We start from the raw sequence: 24,863 nt of genomic DNA, 5'->3' as shown, positions 1-24,863 counted from the left end.
TTTTCACTGGGAATTTGTGACAGAAGAATAACAGCAAGAGTGAAAGGGAAGGTTTAGAAGAGTTGAAGATGTTAATATTTTCAGTGGGAATGATCAGAAATTAGAACATCAGAGGGACAGCTCAGGTCGGACAGTTTGGAGGCAACTTTGGAGGTTTGGACATGTACACAGGAGGGTAGCGGATATCCTGGATTTTTAAGCTGGAGCTGTTAGACAGGAGGGAAAAGAGAAGACAACAGAGAAGATTCACTGATGTAATTCAATTCAATTTTATTGATACAGTGCCAAATCACAACAGCAGTCGCCTCAAGACTCTTTATATTGTAAATTAAACCCTACAATAATACATACAGAGAAAACCCCAATAATCATATGAGCCCCCTATTAGCAAGCACTTTGGCGAAAGTGGAAGGAAAAAGTCCGTTTTAACAGGAAGAAACCTCCGGCAGAACCAGGCTCAGGGAGGGCGGGGCCATCTGATGCGACTGGCTGGGGTGAGAGAAGGAAAACGGGGACGTGGTGAAGGAGGCAGATGATCTGCTGTGATAACTACTAAATACTACTACTACTACTAATAATAATAATAATAGTAACAATAGCTCATTGGTTTAATGTTGGGCTCTAATAAATAATAAAAAACCACACAGAGAGAAGACACGGCGGAACCCGTGGCTTTTATTTTGATAAGGTGGACTGAAGTTGGAGGGAAGGCGTCGCTCTTGGTGCAGCTGCAGCAGCAGAGCGAAGACCGCAGACTGCAGACGAACGCTGAGCGTGTTTATCTTCCGTCCTCAGTCGACTTCATTCACTCTACTGACCCGTCGGGGAAACTTCATTCAGCACAGAAACAGGACTTTAATAAGATTTTTCCTGCATTTAATAAAAGTTTAAAATATGCTGCTGCGCTCAAACTGCGCAGGGAGAAGCGGGCAGGCTTAGAATAAACTCGTCTAAAGTTTGAGTCGACTCCAGAGGGGAGGAAAGGTAAGCCGAACCACAATAAATATCAGAAATATTCAAAGAAAAAGCTGTTTGTTAAAAAGACTCAGGTCAGCTCCTACTCACTGCGCTTCCTCTTTTTCTCAGTTTCTCACTTCTCCATCTCTCATGTTAGTCGCTGAAAAGCAAAATGTGTCTCTTTTAATTTAATATAGATAGATAGATTCCCGCAAATAAAACCCAACAGCTCGTTCTTTCAGCCTTTTAAATTCAGTTGAATTCATTAATTAAGGCTGAACTCCACTTGAGGCTCTGACATCTTCTGGTTATTCGTCAGTGCCAGTAAACTCATGGCAGATCTTCACGCCTGAAGTAAGAATTTCTCGCATTTTCTGCCTGTTTCTCAGATCTATTTGAATCGGATTGTTTGTTCCCCATTTTGCATGCTTAGAGTACCCCCAGCTTTGGGGAAGTGGTTATAAAAGCTATTGTTGGTGAGAAAAAGAGAGGGCCTGCGTGTACTTAGTTCATAACTGACATTAATTCATCAGACTTGTGAACAGCTGCTTCTGTGGCTGCAGTTGGGTCAGACCTCATGTTAGAGGCCTGTTCCATCTCCTCTAATCGAGCTGTGGTGGTCACATCCTCCTCTGCAAACACTGCATGAAGCCTGTGTTGAAAGAATGAGCATCAGGAGCCACTTTCTATTTGACAAATAGACTAAAAGTGGAATAAATTCTGTTTCTTCAATTGTGGAATGTGAATCCAACAGAACATCCAGATGAAAAATGAAAGGAACAGTTGTTAATTCAGTTATATATGCTGCTATATATAATAATTTTATTTTATTATATTTTATTATATTTTCTTCTACTGTACCATGCTGCTGAGTGACTGCTGCTCTCAAACACATTTCATTGCAATGTTGACCCTGTGCTAACTTGCATATGACAAATAAAACTGAAACTGAACTGCTTTTTACTATTGGGTCATAAAAGTGGCGTCAGGTGTATTAGGCTTTTAAGAAAGCTATTAAAATTCTCATTTTTTAAGTATTAGTTGCTAATTCATCAAAGGAAAACACAGAGGCCCTTTGAAAAGTTAAAAACGGTTAAACAACAAACGTATGAAGCGTTGACAAATGAGAACATTTATAGAGAAGTTGTAATGTAATCACAGTGTTTACAGCTAATTAAACTTCCATAAACTTGATGATGTTTTTTTCCAAATCATTGATCCACCAATCCAACCTTATCCTGTTCCCATTCTGACAATCATACCTCAACTTTGGGTGTCTGCTGATGACAGTTACCATCTGATAGCAGGGTTACATTAATGAGCTGTAGTCCTCACTGGAAACGGGGCTAATATAAAACCGATTTTAGCTCAGTGTGAGTGCTTAGTGAATTTAAATGGTTTTAAATGGTCATGCTAGTTTGGCCTGTCCTTGCTCTCAGTGCCGCTGCGAGAGCACACGGAGTGGAGCAGACAGAGATAACTAAGGTGAAATCATGTCAATCTAGTTATTTTACTGGAAGTGCAATAAAAGTTTCCCAGCGAGCGAAAAATAGTGACTCAGGTCTTTTGTGGTTACGTTTGCGTGTTTGGCAAACATACAAAAAAGGCGGCGTCACGAGCGTGAAGCACCTTGTTACCTGTTAGCTTCCTCAGAGCTTTGTTATGACGTATGATCCAGTTTACCCAGTCAGTACTGGATTAGTATCAAAGCTGCATCCCCAATTTAGACAGGCCCGAGGTGCCACTTTGGAGTGGGAAATTTCACATTTACATTTTATTTATTTTCTAATTCATTTTGAATTTTACTCACGAGCTTCAGATAAACAGATACTGCGCCAAGTGGAAACTAAAATTCAAGCGGTTCAGCTAAAGAGTTTAATCTAAATACGTATATGAATTTTGATGTAAAACATTCATTTATTTAATATAAAAAGCAAAAGAAAGTGACACAAAACAGCTTTTTTGATGTTTTTTTTAGTTTTGGCTCCTAAAAATGATGAAAAAAAAGACTAAAAGCGAGCTTAAATGAACAACTGCTTATACATCTGATGCATCCTGTTACAGGGATCATATTCCTGGGTTAGCTAATAATGCTTCTACACTAGATTTAGTGAACGATTTTAATATTGTTGTGTCTGGTTTTACTTGGAATTTTCCCATTCTGCAGTCCTCTTTGCTTTAACTACCAGTAACGATTGTGCGCTGTGTGCTCTTTCTCTACATGTCTACATATTGAACTCCTTAATATCCACTGGTGCAAATGTTGGGTTAACAAATTCATGTTTTACATTTTGACCCCTTTGAAACACTGATCATGATGTGCGACAGTTTTAAAAATGCGTAAATTGTACTTTAGTGGCATTTTCTGTAAGTAAAAAGGATTTCTGAGCAGCATGTAATTTCTCCCAAGTCGTTTTTATTTACGGGGCACACAACAAGCAATGCTGAGGAAAACCATTATAAATATGAATCAATCTCCCACGTACCTTAAAGGTCCGAAAGTCGTGTTGACCCAACATCTACGCCTGATAAGCTTAAAGCAGCAAATTTCTGCCCTAAAATTTTAGATTATAAAAATGATTTTGTTTGTTTTCCTCGTCACTGAAGATGATTGTGATGACAGTACCCATCAGGATACCTGACAGATCAAAAGCCAGTGATATATTTACCATCCCAGCAAAGTTAAAGCTTTACTTTTTGAAACTTTTAATTCAGAGAAAGATGTCAGTGACTTCTGCACTGCTGGTGAAATCTAAGAAGTTTCAGAGCACCGGTGTGAACTCTTGCATTTGCAAGGGTCGCTGCACAGAGGCAGTTTATGATGCAGGTGCATCAACATGAGAAAGACGCTTCTGAAAGTTGCAGTTGGTTGCTAGTACCACTGAACAAATGCGTGCAGCCTTCTGTTTGCTTTTAGTACTTGGTGGATATGCTGAAAAGGACACTAATTAAGTTCTAAACTAATTCAGGTCAGCAATCGAGTGTTATTTTTAAGCACAACATGCTGGGATTTATCCAGTTTAAGCCTCAGATATGGAAACATTTAATGCTTGTGGCAGCTGGAGGTACTGAGTTTGAGGCTCTGAAATGCTTATTTTTTCCCTCTTTAGCACTAAATAATGTGATTTTTTGGCAAAACATGGCATTTGAAACATTTTTAGGTAGGGCTGGGCGATATGACCCAAAATTCATATCTCGATATTTTTTAGCTGGATGGCGATATAAGATATATATCTCGATATTTTTTTTTTAAAGCCATAAAGTAAGAACAAAAGGGGAGTTCTTAGTCAAAGCTGTGTCCCAGATGTCACACAGGCACTTTTATTAACATAGAACAGATGTACATAAAATTTACTCAAAAATAAATTATGAGCATTTATTAAATAATAATGCTTCATAAATAAAAGAAAACAATGTTGTTTTTGTGCATAACAAAAAGCTCACAAATGTGCAGTCAAAATGTAAACTAAAAGACGAGCACTATAACAAAGACAGATTTCACAGCTGCTCTGTTCCCAACTTGTACTGCGTGACTGACAGCCTGGAGTTTGTAATCCGCTTCGCAACCACGTCTCTTAACAGGTGCCATTTATGGTCCTTATACACAGTAAGGTAATATTACGTTGAAGCACAGTATGTATCACTCCGCGAGGCTCAGCCGTAATGCTCCGACAATCCATCAAGCGGTGCAGCTCCGTAGCTGACCAAAGTCGTACTAAAACATTTTTGACAGATTGCTGAGCGCCGTGTTCCACATAAAATCGGTTCGCGGCCATCAAGCACAACCAGAATTCATACATAAGGCGCGCTGTCAACTTTTGAGCAAATGAAAGGATTTTAGGCTGTGCAGCCCCTCTGGGCTGCATGGCGTTAGCGTGGTTAGCTCGTTAGCGCGGTTAGCTAGCTAACACGTTGACGCCGTCCAGCCCCACGCACGGGGCGATGCGCAGTAACTCATTAACGGAGATTTGCCGTGTCCATCTTGTCGCTTCCTGCAGGTGAAGCGATGGGGGAGGAGGGGGAGTTGTGTTCAGTGAAGGAGAGGCGAGGCCGAGTAACGTTGCGTAAAGACGAAAGTGGACGAAAGAGAGGCAAACTTGCGGCTCCACAAGTATAATTATAACGTAACATAGACTATATCGATATAAAGGATATGGTCACATCTTATATCTCGTATAAAAATATATCGATATTTTTTAAAAACTCGATATATCGCCCAGCTCTATTTTTAGGCCACATAAATTCAGACTAATTGAGAAAATAATCCCCAGATGAATCAGTCTCGTAAACCATGACCAAACTGGATACAGCAGAGACGACAACTTTGATGGTCTAAATAAAAGAGTACAGAAATGCTTTTAAGGCATATTTGAAACTGTACTAGCAAACTCTAACCACAAAGCCCTGGCTGCATACTGGTCAGTGTTTCAGCTGTGCAGCACATAACAAGGGGGTTTCCTGAAGCTGCAGCCTGCTTTAAAAACAGCTTGAATTGCACCTGTTATTTCTTTTTAATGGACAGTTAGTTTGATTAACTAAAATGAGCCTTCATTAACTTTAATCTTAACTCACCTGGTTTATTCTGTTTAAAAATCCTTTTAACCATTCGTATTAAAAAGATTTTTTTATTTTTTTGTCCAAAATCAGCACGTCAGGTTCATTAAAGCAGCCCACAGTGCCACACCGTCGGTGTTGTTCCGAATATTTCATTAAAACAAAAAATCTGTTTAAGTAGGCAGTATCAAGCTTGTATTTGCAGCAGGAGCTACAGAGCAGCAGAGGTACAGTGTTTATATTTATGTGTCCACTTTTTGCTGTTTTTTTAGCCACTTTAAATATTTACCCAATACCAATAATAAAAGAGAAATCTTTCAACTTCAGTCTAAGGAGCTTGGAAAGAAAGCGAGTGGACTTGTTTAAGTTGAAGATGTTTCACCGCTCGTCTGATCTGTGGCTGTGATCAGCTGTCAATCCAAAGGTTTCAACTATTTGTCTGCGAGTTTTACCCATCGCAACTCTTTACTTATTACTGAAAGAAGAGTTTTTCAACTGGTAATTCACAATTTTTAGCAGTTTCAGCTGACAACCTTTGGTTACTGTTGTGTAATCTAAACCCGCACTGATACTGAATACACAATGAGATAGAATAGATTTTAGTTTACTGTTTGCACATTACTGCTTATTCATTACATAGTTTGAATGATTGTGTTGTAGCTACCATTGCAAGATTTAATCTGTTGTTTTTATCCAAATCTTTCAAGGATTGGTCCATAACCTTAAGCTCATCATTTCAGGTCTAAATCTGTGACTTTTTGTTGATGGATGTCAGCTGTTTACCCATATCCTTAAAGGACTTCAGCTTATGTTTCATAGCTTTTAGTTAACCATTTCAATCATTAAAATGGGATTTGCAGTTTTTACTGCTATCCTCGCAGTTATTTGTCTTTTTCAGTTGGCATTTAAGCAGCAAGGCTTGCAAAGATGACTTGTGAGTTGTGACGTAATAAGCTGAGGCTTTTAATCTAATACAATTCAGATATTTTATAAAAAAGAAATCAATAACAGGGTCTTTAAAATGATGAAAACTAAACAAGGCATTAACTGAACTAACAGACCTGATACAACAACACATGAGAAGAAGTTTAGGGTACTTTTCCATCACTTGCAACTCTTCCTCTTATCTCCTCCCAAGGGTATGAGAGAGAGGAAGAAGTGCGAGAACAGACGAGCCGAAGCTGCCAACTGAGAAATCCTTTGACTTTCAGCTAGTGACACCTTTAATGTTGCTTGTGACATAAATTAATTCCACAAAACTTGTTTTCTTTTCGGATCAAGTAAACCTACAAATAAAATCATACACCGGTACCAGTTCTCTTTTTTTCTGCACTCTTGTTGATTTCAATCATCATTTGCCATTTTTTAAAATCTGGGTTATTAGTGCATTCGTTTTATCTGTTGCTATGATTAATTATGCTGTTTCTTTTCTCATACTGTCGTTATCTGATCCACATTATCAAGACTGTGTGACGCATGCGATTCATGTGAAAAATAATCAAAAATTAATGCGGCTTTGTGTGACATCACAGCACTTTGTAGCTCAACAAATGTTTTACTGTTACTTTTTCAGTTATGTCGTAACGGTTTGCATATTCTGTTACGTGCATACATCACTGAGAAATGTGTCACGTGACTCCTCAGCTACCACCCAAGTACAGGACCCCCGCCTCCCTTGTTTCACAATTTCCATGTCTAACCGTTATGTGTTGTGTAATAAAACTATTATAATATGACGCTGTGCGCTGTGCTCTGCGATACGACTAATTAAATATTCAATATTTTAACTGTTAATCTGTGATTTATATTTAGCTGTTAATTTGTCATTTTTAATGCAACACAATTCAACTGTTAATCCATGACTTTAACCAAATGTTTGTATAGTGTCCTTGGATTTTTGAAAGGTGCTATACGAATCTGTTATTATCCTTCTTATTACCATCCTGTGTTTTGAATTAACTGATGAATCTGTCTGATTAATTCAGCAGTTAATCCCTGATTTTTACTGGGATGCTTTAGCTGTTCCATGACGTTCTGTTGAGTAAATCAACTGCTAATCTGGGATTTTGATATGGCTAATTAAGATGTTAAGCCCTGTTTAGTTTTTGTCTAATTCATATATTAATCACAACTTTTAGGTAAATAATTCAGCTTTTAGTCCTGGATTGTTATCTGACTATTTTGGCTGTTAATCCTTGACTTCAAAATAACTAATTCAGCATTTAATCCAACAATTGTACTTTTTTTAAATTCCTTACTTTAGCTACACTTTTTCGTCACTTTTAGCTGACTACTTAACATGTTAATTCCTGTTTTTTATCAGCCAAATGTAGTTGGCAGTCTTTGGCTTTCATTGGATTACTTTAGCTGTTAATCCAAGGATTTACAATGATTAATCTAGTAAACTTTAAACTGTTTATTCACTGTTTTAGCTACACCTTTTTGTGTGTTGCTTCAGGTTACCTAGCTCCTATATATTGGCTTTTACATACTTCCCTGGCACCTGCAAAAGTACCGCTGGCCTGGGATAACTAGTCTAATTAACAGGAACTAAAGTTTTTTACATCTGAATTTGAGTCAGGTTTCAGACATCTGTTCATTATTAAAGATAAAAACCATTATAAGGGTTAAAGTTAATTTTAAGTCTGTGTGTGGTTTAACAGGTGGCATTTGTTTGCTAGGTTAATATCAGCATCGGGTGTTATGCAGCTCTGTGTCTCTTGTCAGAACTGTGTAAGGTTGCAAAGTGCTCTACAGCTGCAACGATAGAGCCAGCTTTTTCACGAAAGCTTACCACATCCTTCACTTTGTAACCACAAACAAGTGAAGGTTTTATTCACGTTGGTGGGAAAATAAAATAACCAGCTGTGATGATAACTGCTGTCATGGGATTCAGATCCTTAACATTAGATCCACGTTTTAGAGCTCCTTCGTTGGAGAATTGCATTTTCTCGAATACTGCGTCGACCCCTGTCTTCTCATCCTTTCTGTATACGTTTAAATAAACTGCAGGGAATGGAGAAGTGGCGTCTGTGTCTCTCCATAATGTAAAAATGGACGACAAATGAAGTTTTCCAGTTCCTGTTTACTCCTTGCATGTCATTCCCTTGTCCTTCCTTTCCATGTCCTATAAATTACGAGCTGTGTATAAGTATACCAGAGCCCAAGATGGTGATTTCAAATGTCTCATAAGAAATATTGAGTTCATTAGCACAAAAGGCTCAAAATACCTCAGCACTACAAGACTGAATGGTTGGTTCCAGGCAGAGGGTGCACACTGAAACCTATTAGAAAATAAAATACGTATCATTAGAGTTTCTGTTGTAGTCCAAACATAAGTATATGGTGATGGAAGCATAATAACTAACATTTACATTTACAACAGCTTGAGCTCTTGTGGCTTCCGACAGACACAAACCACACTATCAGTTTAAATAAAATGCTGTTGTCTGGTTTGCATGTTCAAGTTTCACTGCTGTCAGCTGTATTTTTACAACCTGTAAATCATAACTTGTGTTGGTGTTTGTCTTCATCCCTGCAGAAAAAGCCCTTTGCCACTTCTCCTTCACGTTCTTCTAAACCTCCCTGAAACTTCTCAATGGAAGCCTCAGGAAAGTATGACTTTATCGCAACAGAGGACGAGGAGCTCAGCTTCAGAAAGGGTGATTTACTAAAGGTCAGTATATGATTAGATAATGAAGGCATGTTTTCCATTTCCTCCAGCTTGACACGTTTTGTTTTTGCTTTTGAACAGATTATAAACGTTGAAGGTGATTGGTGTAAGGCGGAGATGAATGGACGGGAAGGATTTGTACCACATAACTACATCGATTTCCAGATTCCGGGGTAAGAGAGGGACCTACAGCCTTGAACTACAAACAGATATCTTTTGAAAATCCAATGGATGTGTAAAAATCATTTCTTTGTGGGGGTCTTGAACTGAGGCGTGAGCTGCAAATTGACTCACGATGCCAATGCTTTTACCCTTTGAGTGGAAAATCTTCAGTGTGTGCGCACTGACACGAAACAACAGAGGCGGAGCGAGGGGCCTGGTGGACAAGAAGTGAAAATACGGTTAAAATCAGTGTCGAGAAACACAAATTAATTCAGTTAAGTTTCATAATTTTTGCGCAAACTGCTGTGAGAGCTTGTGGTAGGGTTAGACTTGGGTTCACATCAACTCTTGTACGAAATGTTTGGCTTAACCCAGGGAAATTTATTCTTACAGGATAGTTTAGGCCAAACGGCGTGTAAAAGACTGCTGTAGCTCAGGTGGTAGAGCAGGTCATCGGAAGGTTGGTGGTTCAATTCCTGGCTTCCCCTAGTCTGCATGCCAAATATCCTTGGGCAAGATACTAACCCCAAATTGCTCTCCGATGCTTCCATCGGAGTATGAATGTGTGTGAATGTTAGCTATGAAGCACTTAGAAAAATGTGCTTGTGCGAATGGGTGAATGCACAAGTTGTGTAAAGCGCTTTGAGTGCTCAGATGAGTAGAAAAGCGCTATATAAGAACCAGTCCATTTACCATTTGAAAGGTTTTGTTGTTTGTGAAACAATGGCTGATTGGCTAAAACAGAGCATAACTCTAACTCGGGCAAACATAAAAAAGCAGCAGTATAAACAAACCAAAAGATTTAGGCAATTTTAGCTTTTTTATTGTTGTGAGTGAGACATTGAGCCTCAGTGGGATTACAGGTATGAATAAAGGGTAAATAAAAACGACTAAAGCAACATTGGTTCATTCTTGGTTTTAAACTTTTGTAACGATTCCTGGCCGCTTTGTGCACGAGTGTGAGTGACTTAATTTAGATAACCAGCAGCATTGTGGCCTCTGTGTGCAGGTGGTTTAAGGAGGACGCCAGTCGCAGTGCTGCAGAGGACATACTCAAGTCCAAAACTGTCGGGGAGTTTCTGATCCGAGGGTGCCAAACCTCCCTGGGGGATTTCTCCATTTCTGTCAAGTGAGTAAAGCAATGGGAAGTCTTAAAGTTTGGCTCACAGCTATATTTATGCTGAAGCTAAATGCGTACTTTAGCGTGCCTACGTGCTGATGTTCAGCATGTTTAACTATGCTTAGTCAACATCTGGTTTGACAGTTAAAGGGGAAGTAAATTATAGAATATTACCGAGTCACTTATTCTGTTTGTTCAGCTCTTTGACAGCATGCTAGGCATATTAGTACGTCAGCGTCTTCAACCAGCATCAAACTGGATATCCATTCTTTTAGTTCATAAAACAGTAAAGAAATATTTTTACATTTGTTTCGCATATAGACCAGACGGGGCTAGATCCAGATCCAGAACCAAATGGTGTTGTTTTTCAAGAACTCATCACATAACCTGATGTTTTAGCTTCTTTTTCTTTAAAAATGTAAACTGAACGTCTTTGAATTTGGATAAAATGAGACAATCGAAAACATCACTTTGGATTTCTGATTACCTTTCTGCTCTTCTTTGACATTTACTTGATTTTTAATGATTAATTCAAGAAAAAATTACTAGTTGCACCATGTAATGTGTTATAAAAATTGTGCTATAAAAACCAATCACAAAGTTTTTTATTTGGCTCAGCGGTGAAAGTCTGCTGGTGTCTCGTATTGACCGGTTTTATGTGTCATGTAAACGAAGGGAAGATGCTAAAGTTTCGTTTATGTTATGTTTCTACCAAGCGGCTGGCTCCAAGTGAGAGTCAATCTCCCAATACTGTTAAATGATAACTTAACAGCACACCTTCTAAATATGGTCTAAGAAACTAACACTGTAAAAACCGTAACTCAAAATAATATGTCCAGAAACCTGTGGGTGATGATGCTGTCTATTTTATTAATAGTTTATGGTTTCAAGCTAAACTTCCAGCTCTGTGTGCTGTTTGAGTGTCACGTGAATGGACAGTGGTAGAGACCAGTTTCACTCTCATTCAAAAATGCCGAATCTTGGGTTTCAGTTGAAACCAAACTTCCTTTTTCCAACTTTGGTAACTAATAAACACCAAGATTTTGCAATGGATGGCACCAGCCACAACACCGAGGGTTTGTTTGACCACACTGTCATTAAAAACAGATGCGTATTCACTGTGTAAAGAAGATTTATATAGGGACTTGCAAATACTTCGGATCTTAAAGTGTTACAGCGACCTATCCCACAACCCCCACTGCTCCTGGTAACCATTTTGGTTTGAACCATAACCGGCTATACACTTTCAAAACTGTCTCTTTGGTCCAACTACAGTTCCCATGAAACAGGCCAATCGGATTAATATAAAAGTACGTTATATCTGCATTATTTCTCCCAGCCAGCAGAGGGAGACTCGTCTGTTTGCGAAAAGACGAGCTAATGAAAAAAATAACCATACTTGTCACTTGAACTGTAACTCCAGTGAACATGGTTCATGGTCTCAGTTGCTAGTTTCAGGTCTTATTTAATACTTAAGTCTTATTTCAATACAATATGAGGTTAATTTTGTAGCTTAACCTCATAAATCAGAATAACACACACAAATAAAACAGAGTATCATTTAGAGCTGTGCTTTATGTGCATCCAACATAGACATAGCACCACAAGTGTCAAAATGAAATAAATACATAAACAAACAGTTAATTAAAAGTGTAATTAATTAATTGTGGATTTATTTAGTCAAAATCCTATTCACTGTGGTTAATATGGTACTGCATGCTGTGCTGCATGCATTTATTTATCTTTAACTGCAGCACCAAAGTCAGTGGGCGGGACTAAAGCTGCTCTAGTCAAAGCCTTGCTTTGCTTTTGGTCAGTGTTTGTTTCATACTAAGTATAAAGAGTTTGAGTTTTCATACTTGCTCGTTCCTGCGTGACAAGTACAGTCAGGACTGGAGGACAGCTCAGAGTGAGACGGCAGGTTGATAACATCTGACACTTGGCGACACTTGTGCACAGCTTCACTGAGTACTTTACCGCCTTTTTACGCCTCAGCCATAAAAGCCTGATGGCGTATTGTCGTCACCCTGCTGGGTGGGCGGGTAGCCAGCTAGGCGACATGGACACCAGAGTTTGTGAATGCGATAACTGGAGATTAAAGCGACTGATACCATCGGTGTATCTACTGAAAACCTGAGTTCGAATCTCAGTGACCTCGACCTCAAGGTGAGAGGTCAGAGGGGAGTTTTCCGAAAATGTAAACATAGTTGATATTTGGATTAAGAATTAATTTAATTAATTTAATTAATTCATTATGTATTTAAAACATTTTTTATTTACAGTTTTAATGAAATAATATTTTGGTGATGTATTTACTTATTTCATTTTGGCACTTTTGAGGCTGCACAGTTATTCATGTGAGGCTGCTGTATAGTTTTTCCAGCATAAAATGACACACAAAATCTATGTACTTCATTTATGTCAGGGGTGAGGAACTCCAGGCCTCGAGGGCCGGTGTCCTGCAGGTTTTAGACGCATCTTTGATTCAACACAGCTAATTTTAAATAGCTAAGCTACCTCCTCAACAGGTCTTGAAGTTCTCCAGAGGCCTGATAAGTAACTAATCATCTGATAAAGGTGTGTTGACCCAGGGTGAGATCTAAAACCTGCAGGACACTGGCAGTTGGACACCCCTGGTCTGTGCACTCCGTAGACCAAAAAAAACAGTCAAGAAAATCATCAAATTGACATTTAGATTGTTTGAATTATTTTAATGTGCTTGTGCTTAAGAAAATAATTAGGTTGTTTTTAAACTGGAAGTGTGATAACATCTACTAAAAGATCAGTTAGAGTTCCCTAATATTTTGGCGTTGCAGTGTCACGCCCTCTGAGCTCTTTCCTCCTTCGCTGGAGGTTCTTATTTTTTATCACCAAAGGCAGCTGCAGAATAAACAAGCGAGGCAGAGGTGAAGTCAGTTTATCCTCTCGTGTCCGCTGTCTGTCAGACCACCAGCGCAGATGATTCCTTTTAGCGCTCTGATTACAGGATCCGCCGGGACAGTTTGAAAGACTGTCGTGCCGTATGTTATTTATAACACCCGTGCAAAATATCTCCAGTCCTAAATGGTTTCAAGACTCGTGTATTTTAATTTTTCAGTAACCAGTAACAGGTGCTGTCTTTTAGTATGTCCATGGGTTTTTAATGTTGTGGTCAGAGGTTTACGTACACTCGTGCTCGGGCATCAATGTCTTGGTGATTTGGGGCTTTTAATGATTTCTTTGAACTGTTCGTTTTCCAGGTTGGAATAACTGTACCGGAAACATCTTTATTAACTGTAATAAATGTGATTTGGGTGCACAAGTTTAAGTTTATTGTTGATTTTCTCCAATCCACACAGACTCAAAAGTATACTTACAGGGACATTCAGCCACACTAATGTTTGGTTTAATCTCATTTAGCAAGTTGCACCTCGACCAGACTCTTTTCGTAGCTTCTGGCATAATTATTTCTGGATATTCGACCATTGTTCTTCGAAGAATTGAAAGAGTTTCTTCAAATTTGTTCCAAAACCAGTTTAAATGTGTGTCTGGGATCATTGTTCTCTTGGAGCACTCAATCTTGCCCACGTTTTAACTGTATAGTAGTTAAGTTCATTATTACATCCATGTTGTGCAATGTACCATTGGCATTAAATTAGCACCAGAGCATGATGCTAACACCACCGTGCCTCAGCTTTAGTCATCCAAACATAATTTGGAAAGAAACTGAAGTTTAGGGGACTTCAGCTGTAGATCTCTGTATGACCTCTGTATAGTTGGGTGGTAGTTTTACACTATAAATTGGCTGCTTCCTGGGTGTTGGCTGAATTTTTGTTGTCATTTGCTCGAAGCAACACATCACAAGCACTGTACATACAGTACCGTATGATTCATAGTGGTGAAAACTCTGGTCACACTTTAAATAAATAATATCCACACTTCAAGTGCTCTTAGGCCTGTTATGTGCCTTGAGTAGATTTACTTTTTTTACACTATATAAATTGACCCAGTTATGTGCTGAGGGAGTTTTTGTTTGATGTTGTAGTTTTGTGCATCAACCAGCAGAGGACAATCCAGATAAGGAGAGAGGAACCAGTGGGATGAAGGAAACAGGGAGTCGTCTGTTATGTAGATGTTCTTGCGCACTCCCTTTAGAAAAGAATGAGAAGCAGAAAAAAACCTCAAGAAATTAAACAAATTTCAACTCCTTCTTTCAGGGCACTGTTTTATAAGAGCTTCTGACCAGGATTAGTACATCAAGGTTTTCTCTCTATAATAAAGGGCCACGAAAGACTCTGTTTACTCAATTTTATTTCAGTTAACATCATTTACACAATCACACATTTGTTTCAATTTGGAAGTCTGATATGATCAAGGAGAGACCTTTCAGCCTTTGTCTCTAATCCAGTTTTAAGACCTGATTTACTTCAGTTTGGTCTTTGCTGCATATAAATCTGGACAGAAGTAGATGTGATGGATGCGATTCGTCAAATTAGTGTAAAAGTATAGCCAGACTGAAGCTGTATGAGGGGCGAAAAACTGATGTTTTAATGGATTGGCTTTATATAGCGCTTTTCAAGGCACTCAAAGCGCTTTACAAAGCGGTTAGTTCTGACCCTGAAATGTTATCCACATAGTGTTGTGTAATTAAAAATGACCTTTTGTTATTTAGTAGTTATTTAGTCTGTGGGCCATGGATAGTAAAGATGTAATCTTTATCTCTTCTCCTCAGACATGAGAATGACGTCCAGCACTTCAGAGTGATGAGGGACAACAAAGGCCAGTACTTCCTGTGGCAGGAGAAGTTCACCTCCCTCAACAAGCTGGTGGAGTTCTACAAAACCAACACCATCTCTAAAAGCAGGGTGATTTACCTCAACGATGGCAGCCTCAACGACAGCAAAGGGTTCCCCTCCCCATCCCAGCCGGTAACGCCTCGAGCATATCTACAGAAATCAAAACCTGATTATAAATTTTACATTTTGCAGCAAACATACAGTAATGTGTCACACAGAGATAATGGGATAAATGATGTGACAGTTTCTGTGGTATTGCAGAAGGTCAAACCACATTTCAGGTGTCAGGCAAAAAGATGACGTGTTAAATTTCAGTGTAATGAGAATTTTTTTTCTAGTCATACTGAGAACATTTTTAACAAAGACTATTTGAAGCCAGCTCTGCAAAATCAGGGAAAATTAGTCTTTAATAGACTGAAAACATGACTGATAACTGATAAAACCGATAACCCATGATGATGATCTAAATGCCAAACACTCCAACGATGACATTTTCCAAAAGAACATTTTTACATGTTGATTGCAGAGAAGCTTTTGAACTCTTCTATTAAACCTCTTGACCTTTAGAAGAACTCCTGGTGAAGTCCTGGTGCAAGATGGGCAACGATAACCTAGCATGCTTTTGTTTTTCGATGGTAGGATAAGTTGGAAAAGCCTAAAAACGAAACTGTGCAGACAGAGCTCTACACACATGGGTCCCCAACTGGCTTCAAATCATAGACTGTGTATAAAACATGATGACACATGAAGGTTACAGAGCTGACATTTAGAAATCTCAGCGTTAGTGTGCTGGATGCGGTCATGCTCGTTTTTTGGAGCCAGAGGTTTCTATATTTGGACATATGAGTTTGTTATGCTAGCAAATTGGACTCAGAGGTACCTGCTAATTGTGTTAAGGCTAATAAAATATGAGCTAATTGTGCTAAGGCAAATAAAATATGAGAATTTCTCTTGTCCTAACTGAGCCTCACATTATTTCCTGTAGAAATGTTCCAAAAGGCAACGACACCATACTGTAGCTCGGCAGCTATAGCTAATTTTAAACACTAACTACCTTTGAATGCACAGTTGGTATCATGGAGAAACTATCCACAAAGACCAAAACTGTTTTATTGACCACTCTGTAAAATGTTTATTTCTTCTAAAGCTGGACTTGTTGACATGGGACTCTATGGGGACCCACATTTGGGGGCAGCCTTAACTGGCCATTAGAGGAATTGCAGTTTTGATGCACAGACTTCATAGTTGCGCTCTAGAATTTGCTGCTTTGGTTCAAGCCTCTTTCTTAACCACTTAAGCCACTGTGTTAGGTGTGAAACTGAGACTGAATCAGAGATATAAATGTGCTCAGTTTCACAATGCCTCCCTCCCTATTATTAATAGAGGCCTGTTAATGTTGAAGAGATGCTGTAAAAGTGAGGCACCTGAATGTGAACGAACATGCGAGGAGGATTATCTGAAGCCACTGAAAAAAGCAGAATGATCACTTTATCACTAAAGCTAAGCTGTAGGAAAGCTGTAATGTTTTAAGCCTGTTCAGGCAGAGAGCGAGCAGGAAATACATGAAAATAATAGAGTATGTTTTTAGTTTATGATTAACTGATAAAAAGCAGAACTGTGACCAGTTGCCCCCCTTGACTGATCATGTAAAAGAGTGTGAAGAGGAAATGAAAGCTAAGAAGGTGGTTTAATGTGAGCACATCAAAGTGATGGAGGGAAACTGTAAAAATCCTGAGAAACTAAAAGCGCCACGCAAACGTCTACGTGTCTTATTCGAGTCTTTGAATTCTGCGTCTTTCTGTTGGTAGAGGTTTTTTTTTTTAAATACGAAAATATGTGGACATACACATTTCCGAGTCCTGGGTTGGACGCCGTCAAACATTTCGCTGCATGTTGACATGATAGCATCACACAGCTGCTGCACATTTGTCAGCTGTGCATCCATGATGCAAATCTTTAGTTCCATCACATCCCAAAGGTGCTCGATTAGACTTTGAGATGATTTGAGCTTTAGCGCGTTACCCTGCAGGAAGCAGCCATCAGAAGACGGGTAGGCTGTGGTCACAAAGGGATGGACAGGGTCAGCAAAATACTCAAGAGGACTGTGGTGTTTAAACGATGCTCAGTTGGTACCAAGGGGCCCAAAAGTGTGCCATAAAAATCATCATCACCACCAGCCTGAACCCTTGATACGAGGCAGGATGGATCCATGCTTTCAGGTTTGACCCTACCATCAGGATATTGCAGCAGAAATCAGAACTCATTCGACCGGGCACAGTTTTTCTTTAAGTGTCAAATGTTGGTGAGCCCATGTAAATCGTAGCCTTAGTTTCGTGTTTTTGGCTGACAGCAGCGGCGTGCAGTGATGTGGTCTTCTGCAGCTAAATCCCAACTGTTTCAAGGTTTGCAGTGTTTTGCATTCAGAGATGCTTTTCTGCATAAATTTGTTATGAGTGGTGATTTTAATTGCTGTTGTCTTTCTGTCAGCTTGAATCAGTCTGGTCATTCCTCTCTGACCTCTGACATCAACAAACTATATTCTGATGCTCTGTTTGAACCTCAGCAGGTTGTCTACATGCACTTGTTGCCATGTGATTGGCTCATTAGATATTTGTGTTATAAAGCAGTTAAGGAAGTTTATCTAATAAAGAATGATACATTTTGGACAAAAATTACGCATTACACATACAACAACAGTTGCCCTGATGCAAGTGTTGTTGTGATTTGGTGCCAAATAAATAAAAGTGAATTGAGTTGAACTGAAAGGGAAACCAAAAAATGTTAGCTGGATGTTAGTTTAACCTTTGGTAATAAGTTCTTCATTGATCACCCACTCACGTCTACACTGAAAGCTCAGTAATGTTGGGTCCTACGATGAAGGAAACCGATGAGATCAATAAATTTTGGGATACTTTTGAGAATGTAATGCACTTTTTTGTGTTTTACTTTGAAAACAATCACATTTGAAAGCAGCTCATGGTAAAACTGGGCGTTCTGGTTGTAAGAACTTGTTAATTTGTATTTATGATGTTCCATGAAGGTATAAAGATGCACTTTTCTGCTTCAGTCTATTTTAGGAGCTTAAACGCAGACCCATATTACATTACCTGCGGTTGTTCTTGTTTTGAAGTCTCTTTCACTGTAAAAATCAATCATGCATAAGATGAAAAAAGTTAGATTTCTGAACATAAATAGAAATAAAAACTGCATCTTATCTTCTTCCTGTCGGCTTCCTTCCTGCAGGTGAAGAGGGGGAGTTTGCCTGAGCAACGTACAACACCAGCTTTCAATACGGCTCCACGCCGATCTTCAGACCAGAGTACCAGCTCGATGGTATGAGCTACAGCTTTTCTTCCTCTCAGCTCTGAAGTCTCTGATAGCAAATAATGTGCAAAGGTTTTAGCCACAAAGATAACAATAGGTTCAGAACTTTAAACCAAGTGCAGGAAACAGAAAAGCAAAATCTAATTTGCCTTTAAAGAGTCGAGACCAAGCTATTTTAGGCGGGGGTGGTCGTAACGTTTCGGCTCATTGTTCTGTGTTGTACAATAAGCAAAAGCAGGAATGTAACGTGTGTGTTGCTCTCTGCTTTAAGGGCAGAAGACCCGAGCTGGAGGCGCGAGCGCATACGATCGGCCACACAGGAAGAAACAGTCCTTCTACTTCGGCTCAGCCTCTGAGACGCACCTCTGAAACCTTGCCTCTGCCTCAGGTCAGCCCCGCCACGCTTTGATGCTTACTGGCTGTGGTAAACACAGGAAACTGTAGACCAGCTAACATCATGTTGATACACTGCGTTCAGCCGGGTGACATCAGCGTTTATTCTAAACTTCCAATAAGACAACATGAAACGAACTAGATCACAGCTTTAAGATTTTAATAAAAATAATGACTGCTAGGAACACATATCTCAGTACTCGGAATAAATGGTGACAAATATAAACAGTTGTGTGAAAAACTGAGCTTGCAGAGCCATCTTTAGCAGCAGCGACTTGAATTGTTGTTTTCGGTATAACTTTATCGGTCTCTCACATCGCTGCGGAGAAAATTAAGCCCACTCGTCTTTACAGAGTTGCTTCAGTTCATTGAGGTTTGCGGGCATTGATTTATGCACAGCTTCTCCTGTAAGGTTGCACCACATTTCAGTCAGGGGGAGGTCTGGACTTTGACTTTGACTGGGCCGTTGCAGCACCTCGGTTCTTCTCTTTCAGCTATTCACACAGCCGTGTCATTGCGTGACTCAGTTTGAGCCAAGCTTTAGCTATCAGGCAGCATCACATTTGACTTGAGGATACTTCAGAGGAGATGTTTGTGCCGATAACGTGTTTGGTTTTGTGCATCATGGTCAAACATCTCCACTTTAGCCTTATCTGTACAATGGATGTCTTGTTGTTTGTTCAAATATAACTTTGCAAACTTAAGCCATGGTGCCATGAAAAGTCTTTCTTCTGGCATCCCTTCCAAACAATCCACACTTGTTCAGTCTTTTTCTAATTGTGCTGTTGTGAACTTTGACCTTTAATATGCTAATTGATACATGTAAAGTCTAAGATGTAGCCTCTTGGGCTCTTAGCTGTTTCTCTGAGCACTGCTGACCTCAGGGGGAAGTCCGTGCACGCACCTGCATATTTCAGACCAGCAGCCAAAATCTCTGCTTTCTTTGAAGTGTTGTGCTTCGCCAGTGATCAGTAAATCAGGAGCGTTTGATTAGCCGCTCCTGGCAGCCACTTACCCCCTTAAATCCTGTGCAGTCGTTGTGAATGTACTCTGCTTTGTCCTGAGAAAATGTTCTTTTTCAGAACTGCCTTTACACAGAAGTGAAAAACACGTTTAAGCTCTATTAAAAACTGCAGTCAAATCAATTTACACCCACTCAAAGTGTCGCAGTCTGAAGCCACACTTTGCTTATTTTTGAATAACAAACTTTGAGTATCGGTATCAGGATATATCATAGTTTCAATAAACTGCACTGTCTGAGATGTAGAGGAACAGAAACAGAAGTATTTGGCAGTCTGGATGTTTGATCTGTTTTCTGGTAATTCAGTGGAAAATGTTTTTAAAAAGTGCATTTTGGGTAAACTTTAAAGGCTCATGTCACTGTATGGGATGTGTGGCTGCTAAAGACAAGTTACAGAATATGACTTTTTAGCTAATGTTAAAATGCAGAAGTCACAAAAAGCAGTCCAGTAAAGGACTCTCACAGCTACAGCTGTGTCTGTCAGGTATTGATCACTGTTTGGTTTCCATCTGCAGAGACCATCCACGCTGCAGGTGAGGGCACTCTACAAATTCACCGCAGAGGAAGACGACGAGCTCGAATTTTCCGCCGGCGACATCATCGACGTGCTGGATAACTCCGATGCGTCGTGGTGGAAAGGCAGGCTGAGAGGATCGACTGGGCTGTTTCCCGCAAACTACACAGAGCAGCTGTAAGGAAACGCCACAGGCGATGATTTTAAAACGCCTGCGTGCGTTCAGACTCGATCTGCGGCTGCGTCAGCTCTTGATGGGTTTCTGAACGTGAACCAGCAGGCTTCTGTATGTGCTGCGTGTCAGCCTCCTACCAGAGGACTGAGGCAGTGCAGCTTTATTTACAAAGGAGCAGAGACACCTGCAGGAACTTCCTACAGCTCCCACATGTTCACCTGGCACACAGGAAATGCTGCAAATGATGCCTGAGGATGTTGTTTGTATCATGACGTGTCAGTAAGCATGTTGTCTGAATGCTTGCTGGCCAGGCTGCTGATGAATGGACTGTCTGCTCACTTTTGACACATTTTTATCAAAAAATGTTATTGACTTTTTAAATAAACTTTTTTTTATCACCACCTTCATGTTTAAATGATGCTCACTCATAACGAGGGCTTTCTGTGGGGTTTTTATCTTATCACATTTTACCTGTGATATTCCTGATATTCATTTGGGTATTTCTATCGTTTTAAAGGTGAGGTTTTATTTATTTTATGTAAAATTTAATGTTTTATTCTTGGAGTTGGTCTCTGCATGATTCACAAATCAAAATAATCTTTATTTTTTATCTCTTACTGGGCTTTGGTGCAGCTACCAGCCCTGAAATGAGCCATTTTAACTCCTCCCCCTTTAAAGATACATTTTTGTATTTTTTGTATTGTATTAAACTCTCACCACTAGTGGGCAGTGTTTTACTAGAAAGTTTTTAATGAATCACATTTAACCAACATTAATAACGTCACATATCGTTTTAGAGTCATAGTAAAAATTATAAAAATGATTTGCACATCCATTTAAACTAGGCCGTGTAAGACCCAAGTGTAACGTCAATACAAAATAAATAAAATGCCGTTGTTAAGAATAATATAAAAAAAACTAAAAATGTGAAAGTTAACAGAACAAAACTGAGGTTCAGAATATTAAAGATGCAGTAAAACCTATAATTACATTTATAAGGCCCTGCTGTATAACCGAGTCTTTAACGATAAAAAGAAGAAAAGACTTTTAATGATGTGGTTAAAAAGCCATGAAGCACTAATCGAGCGAACAATATTCCTTGTGAATCACATATCTACAAAAAGCTAACATAGCAAACATAAACTGTTGCTGCATTTTTTTATCGTTAATTTCCCAGACTCTGTGCTGGCGGCGACAAAAGTCGCTTCCCGAGTCCTTCAGCTGTGGTTTAAATAGCTGTTCTACAACGTCTTCCTCTCCGTCAGTATTTCCTCTTCCTCTTATGGCTGACTGGATGCTACAATCACCCACTGTACCTCTTGTGGTTCAAATTTGCAAATGCACTGTTTACAGTTTGAGCACACATTCACACCAGCGCTTTTTTCACACATTTACACAGTTCGACATGCAGACAGCCCTACAATATTTAACTTTAGTCGATTTGTCTTCAGCACAGTACAAACACGATATGGAAATCATGACCGAGGTTGTTTCTTTAAATTTTTTTGGCTGTTTTAATTAATTTCGAAAGCTTTAAATGTCTTTTAAACACAGGAAGTTACATTCAGTTGCTTTTAAGGCTTCACTTTAAGCTAACTTTCTTCTGATTGGTTGTCTCTCGCAAACAAGTGGGTTTGCAAGCAGGTGGGTGGGGCTTTGGTGCTCACAGCCAGAGATGAAAAAGTTCATATTCACAAGGTTAATGTGAACATGAACCAATGGAAGACAAAACCTGACAGAAAATAATAGAAATCATGGCAGATGTACTTGAATTATTGTCCACCTGCTTAACGTTAACCAAAACTCCAGAAGTACACTCATATGGAAAAGATATATATAAATCTTATAAAGTTTTTATCTGTCTTGTATGAAACTTGTATGAAAAGCATACAAGAGTGAAAACACATATAAGATCCCTTGAAAAATTATATAATGAAACTTGAATGTTTTGTATACTTACTAAAAAAAATATATGAAAGTAATGAGAAAGTGGCCACTTTCATGAGTAAATCATATGTTTTTACTATTTCTTTTCCATATGGGCAGTTAAGGAGAGTTGCCCTTCAAAATAAAATCCCTATTAAAGACAAAGAAATTGCACTCGTTTTACTTTTTTGATGCAAGGAACAAAGAACTCATTTAAAACTTCCCCACTGACTTTGAGACTTCTGGAATTAAAAAAAAAGACACTTATATACTTTATTTTTTCTTACAAAAATTCATGTGTGTATAACAAGCAGGTAGTTGTGGTGGTTGAAGGTGATCCTGTCAGTAGCTTGTTGTACAGCTATGGCACCTGGAAGTGGAGATGAAAACAGCCCAACTCAATACAAATAAACCCAATATCACATTTCTGACAACATAACTTAATAAAAAAAAATGAAAATTTGCTCATAGACCATAACATAGAAAAAAGTAAAATACTCAATAAATCCAAACATCTGTCTTTGATGTAAGAGAAAGTTCACTGTCTGATATCCATTTGTTATCCAGAGTCACTCAAAGCTTTTTCTCTAAAGAAAGCTCACTGAAGAGTAGCAGGACAGCATCTATTTATAGCTGCAGAAAACAACCCCCATGTCTTGTGGAATGACATCAGTGACAGTTTTATCTGAACCATCAGATGAAGGGATTTTTGAGCAGGGTACCAACGACACTTTTTAGTTTGCAGAGAGCACCGCTAATGTAACATGCATCCATTTCTGTATCAGAAACTTTCACACAGGCTCTGCGTCTCGTTAAGATCCGGTGCTCTCTTACTTTAGGCCAGGGATGAGAAGCGATGTTTGGTTTCTAGGTGACTAAGATAACATGTGTGGAAACAGGAAGCTTTTGCAGTAATATCTCCAGACAGTTTTTTTTTCTTTAGGTGCTTTTGTGTACCAGCATGGTGGCATCGTGGTTAGCACTGTTGCCTTACAACAAGAAGGTCCTGAGTTTGACTCCACCGTCTGTGAAGTTTCCATGTTTGTTGTGTTTGCGTCAGTTCTCGTCGGGTGCTCCTGCTTCCTCCCACAGTCCAAAGACACGCAGTTAGTGAGGTTAGGTTAAGTGGTAACTCTGAATTTCCCATAAGTGTGAATGGTTGTGTGTCTCTTTATGTTAGACTGGTGACCTGTTCAGGGTGTACCATGTCTGTCACCCTGTGGCAGCTGTGATAGACTCCAGCTCCTCTGCAAACCTGATAATGATAAGTGGACGTGAATAGATGTTTTTGTTTTTTCCCCCTCATCACTACTAATCAGGGCCTGGTGATGTGTTCTGATATAGAACATTTAAGATTTAATTCCTTACTTTTTGTGCAAAATCCCAAAACACACCATTTGGGAACCTTTGCTTCGGAGTTATTATAGTTTTGTATTTTCTAATTACTTTTTATTTTTATTCTATTTTGACTTTTTGCTTTCAGTTCAGTTTAGTTTCTGTTGGTTTCCAGATTGGATTTTTTTTTGTTTATGTTCAGTTTAGATTGTTTGAACATGTTTAGGTTTATTTATTTATTTATTTTAAATTTTCACTCTTAGTTTTAGTCTTTTTGATTGTTATTGAATGGAGGGAATATGTCATTAGCAATATTTAGGAAAACCAGTACAGAAAGTACAATAACAAGACAGTAATAAAATGTTAAATGTAATAGAAATTTTTACCAAACTGAAAAATATATAAACTTTTTATTCTTGGTTTTGCTGTCCTGTCCGGCACTGCCGCAATCAGAATTCTTGTCTGAAGGCCAAGAAAGGTCGACTTCATAGTCATAGTTTATTAGATTTTTATCAGAACGCACAGGACCGAACAGAATAAGGAAAGAGAAGTTGGGGAGAGAACAGAAGGAGAGGGAGAGAAAAATAGAGAAGAGGGATAAAGAAAGAAATAAAAGACTGAAAATCTGCTTCAACACCTGCTTAAAAAAACAAAAAACAAAACGAAAACAACACAGCAAGGAAACCATAGCAACAACCAACACAACCACGAGTAACAGTAAATAATAAATATTAAATGTTACTGAGCAGCACATGGTATTAATGATGCATGATATGTTTCGAGGCAGCAGCTGACCAAGATAGTGAGTGTCTGTGAGTACTTGTTTGCAAACCTGTGTGTGTGAGTGCGCTTGTATTCATAAGGTTTCTCCATGTAAGTGTTTGATAGTGGGTGTAGGGAGCCACAGCCCTGCCCCCCAGGACATGAAGCAGGC

The 24,863-nt window shown here is 39.0% G+C and overlaps 1 protein-coding gene across 1 annotated transcript; it reads left to right on the top strand.

Moving 5' to 3' along the window:
- The first annotated feature begins 553 nt into the window (after window positions 1-553).
- On the top strand, window positions 554-21,593 carry grap2a (GRB2 related adaptor protein 2a). Its single transcript, XM_085272106.1, has 8 exons — window positions 554-984; window positions 9,053-9,187; window positions 9,266-9,357; window positions 10,356-10,475; window positions 15,178-15,373; window positions 18,485-18,574; window positions 18,837-18,953; window positions 20,495-21,593. The coding sequence occupies exons 2-8, from the start codon at window positions 9,110-9,112 to the stop codon at window positions 20,672-20,674; spliced, it is 873 nt and encodes a 290-aa protein (XP_085128232.1). The 5' UTR covers window positions 554-984; window positions 9,053-9,109; the 3' UTR covers window positions 20,675-21,593.
- The last annotated feature ends 3,270 nt before the right edge of the window (window positions 21,594-24,863 follow it).

This window comes from Mchenga conophoros, linkage group LG4, assembly GCF_057382185.1.
Source record: "Mchenga conophoros isolate Kocher_MC1m ecotype Shallow Benthic linkage group LG4, M_conophoros_male_GT1.1, whole genome shotgun sequence".
Taxonomy (NCBI): domain Eukaryota; kingdom Metazoa; phylum Chordata; class Actinopteri; order Cichliformes; family Cichlidae; genus Mchenga; species Mchenga conophoros.
The sequence above is the reverse complement of the archived record's forward strand: the minus strand, read 5'-3'. Positions and strand labels throughout refer to the sequence as shown.

Bases quoted from the DNA above. Each gene is read 5' to 3' on its own strand.
- grap2a (XM_085272106.1), top strand. From the start codon at position 9,110: ATGGAAGCCTCAGGAAAGTATGACTTTATCGCAACAGAGGACGAGGAG. The intron at 18,575-18,836 runs GTATGAGCTACA...CTCTGCTTTAAG, and splicing joins ACCAGAGTACCAGCTCGATG to GGCAGAAGACCCGAGCTGGA. The intron at 18,954-20,494 runs GTCAGCCCCGCC...TTCCATCTGCAG, and splicing joins AAACCTTGCCTCTGCCTCAG to AGACCATCCACGCTGCAGGT.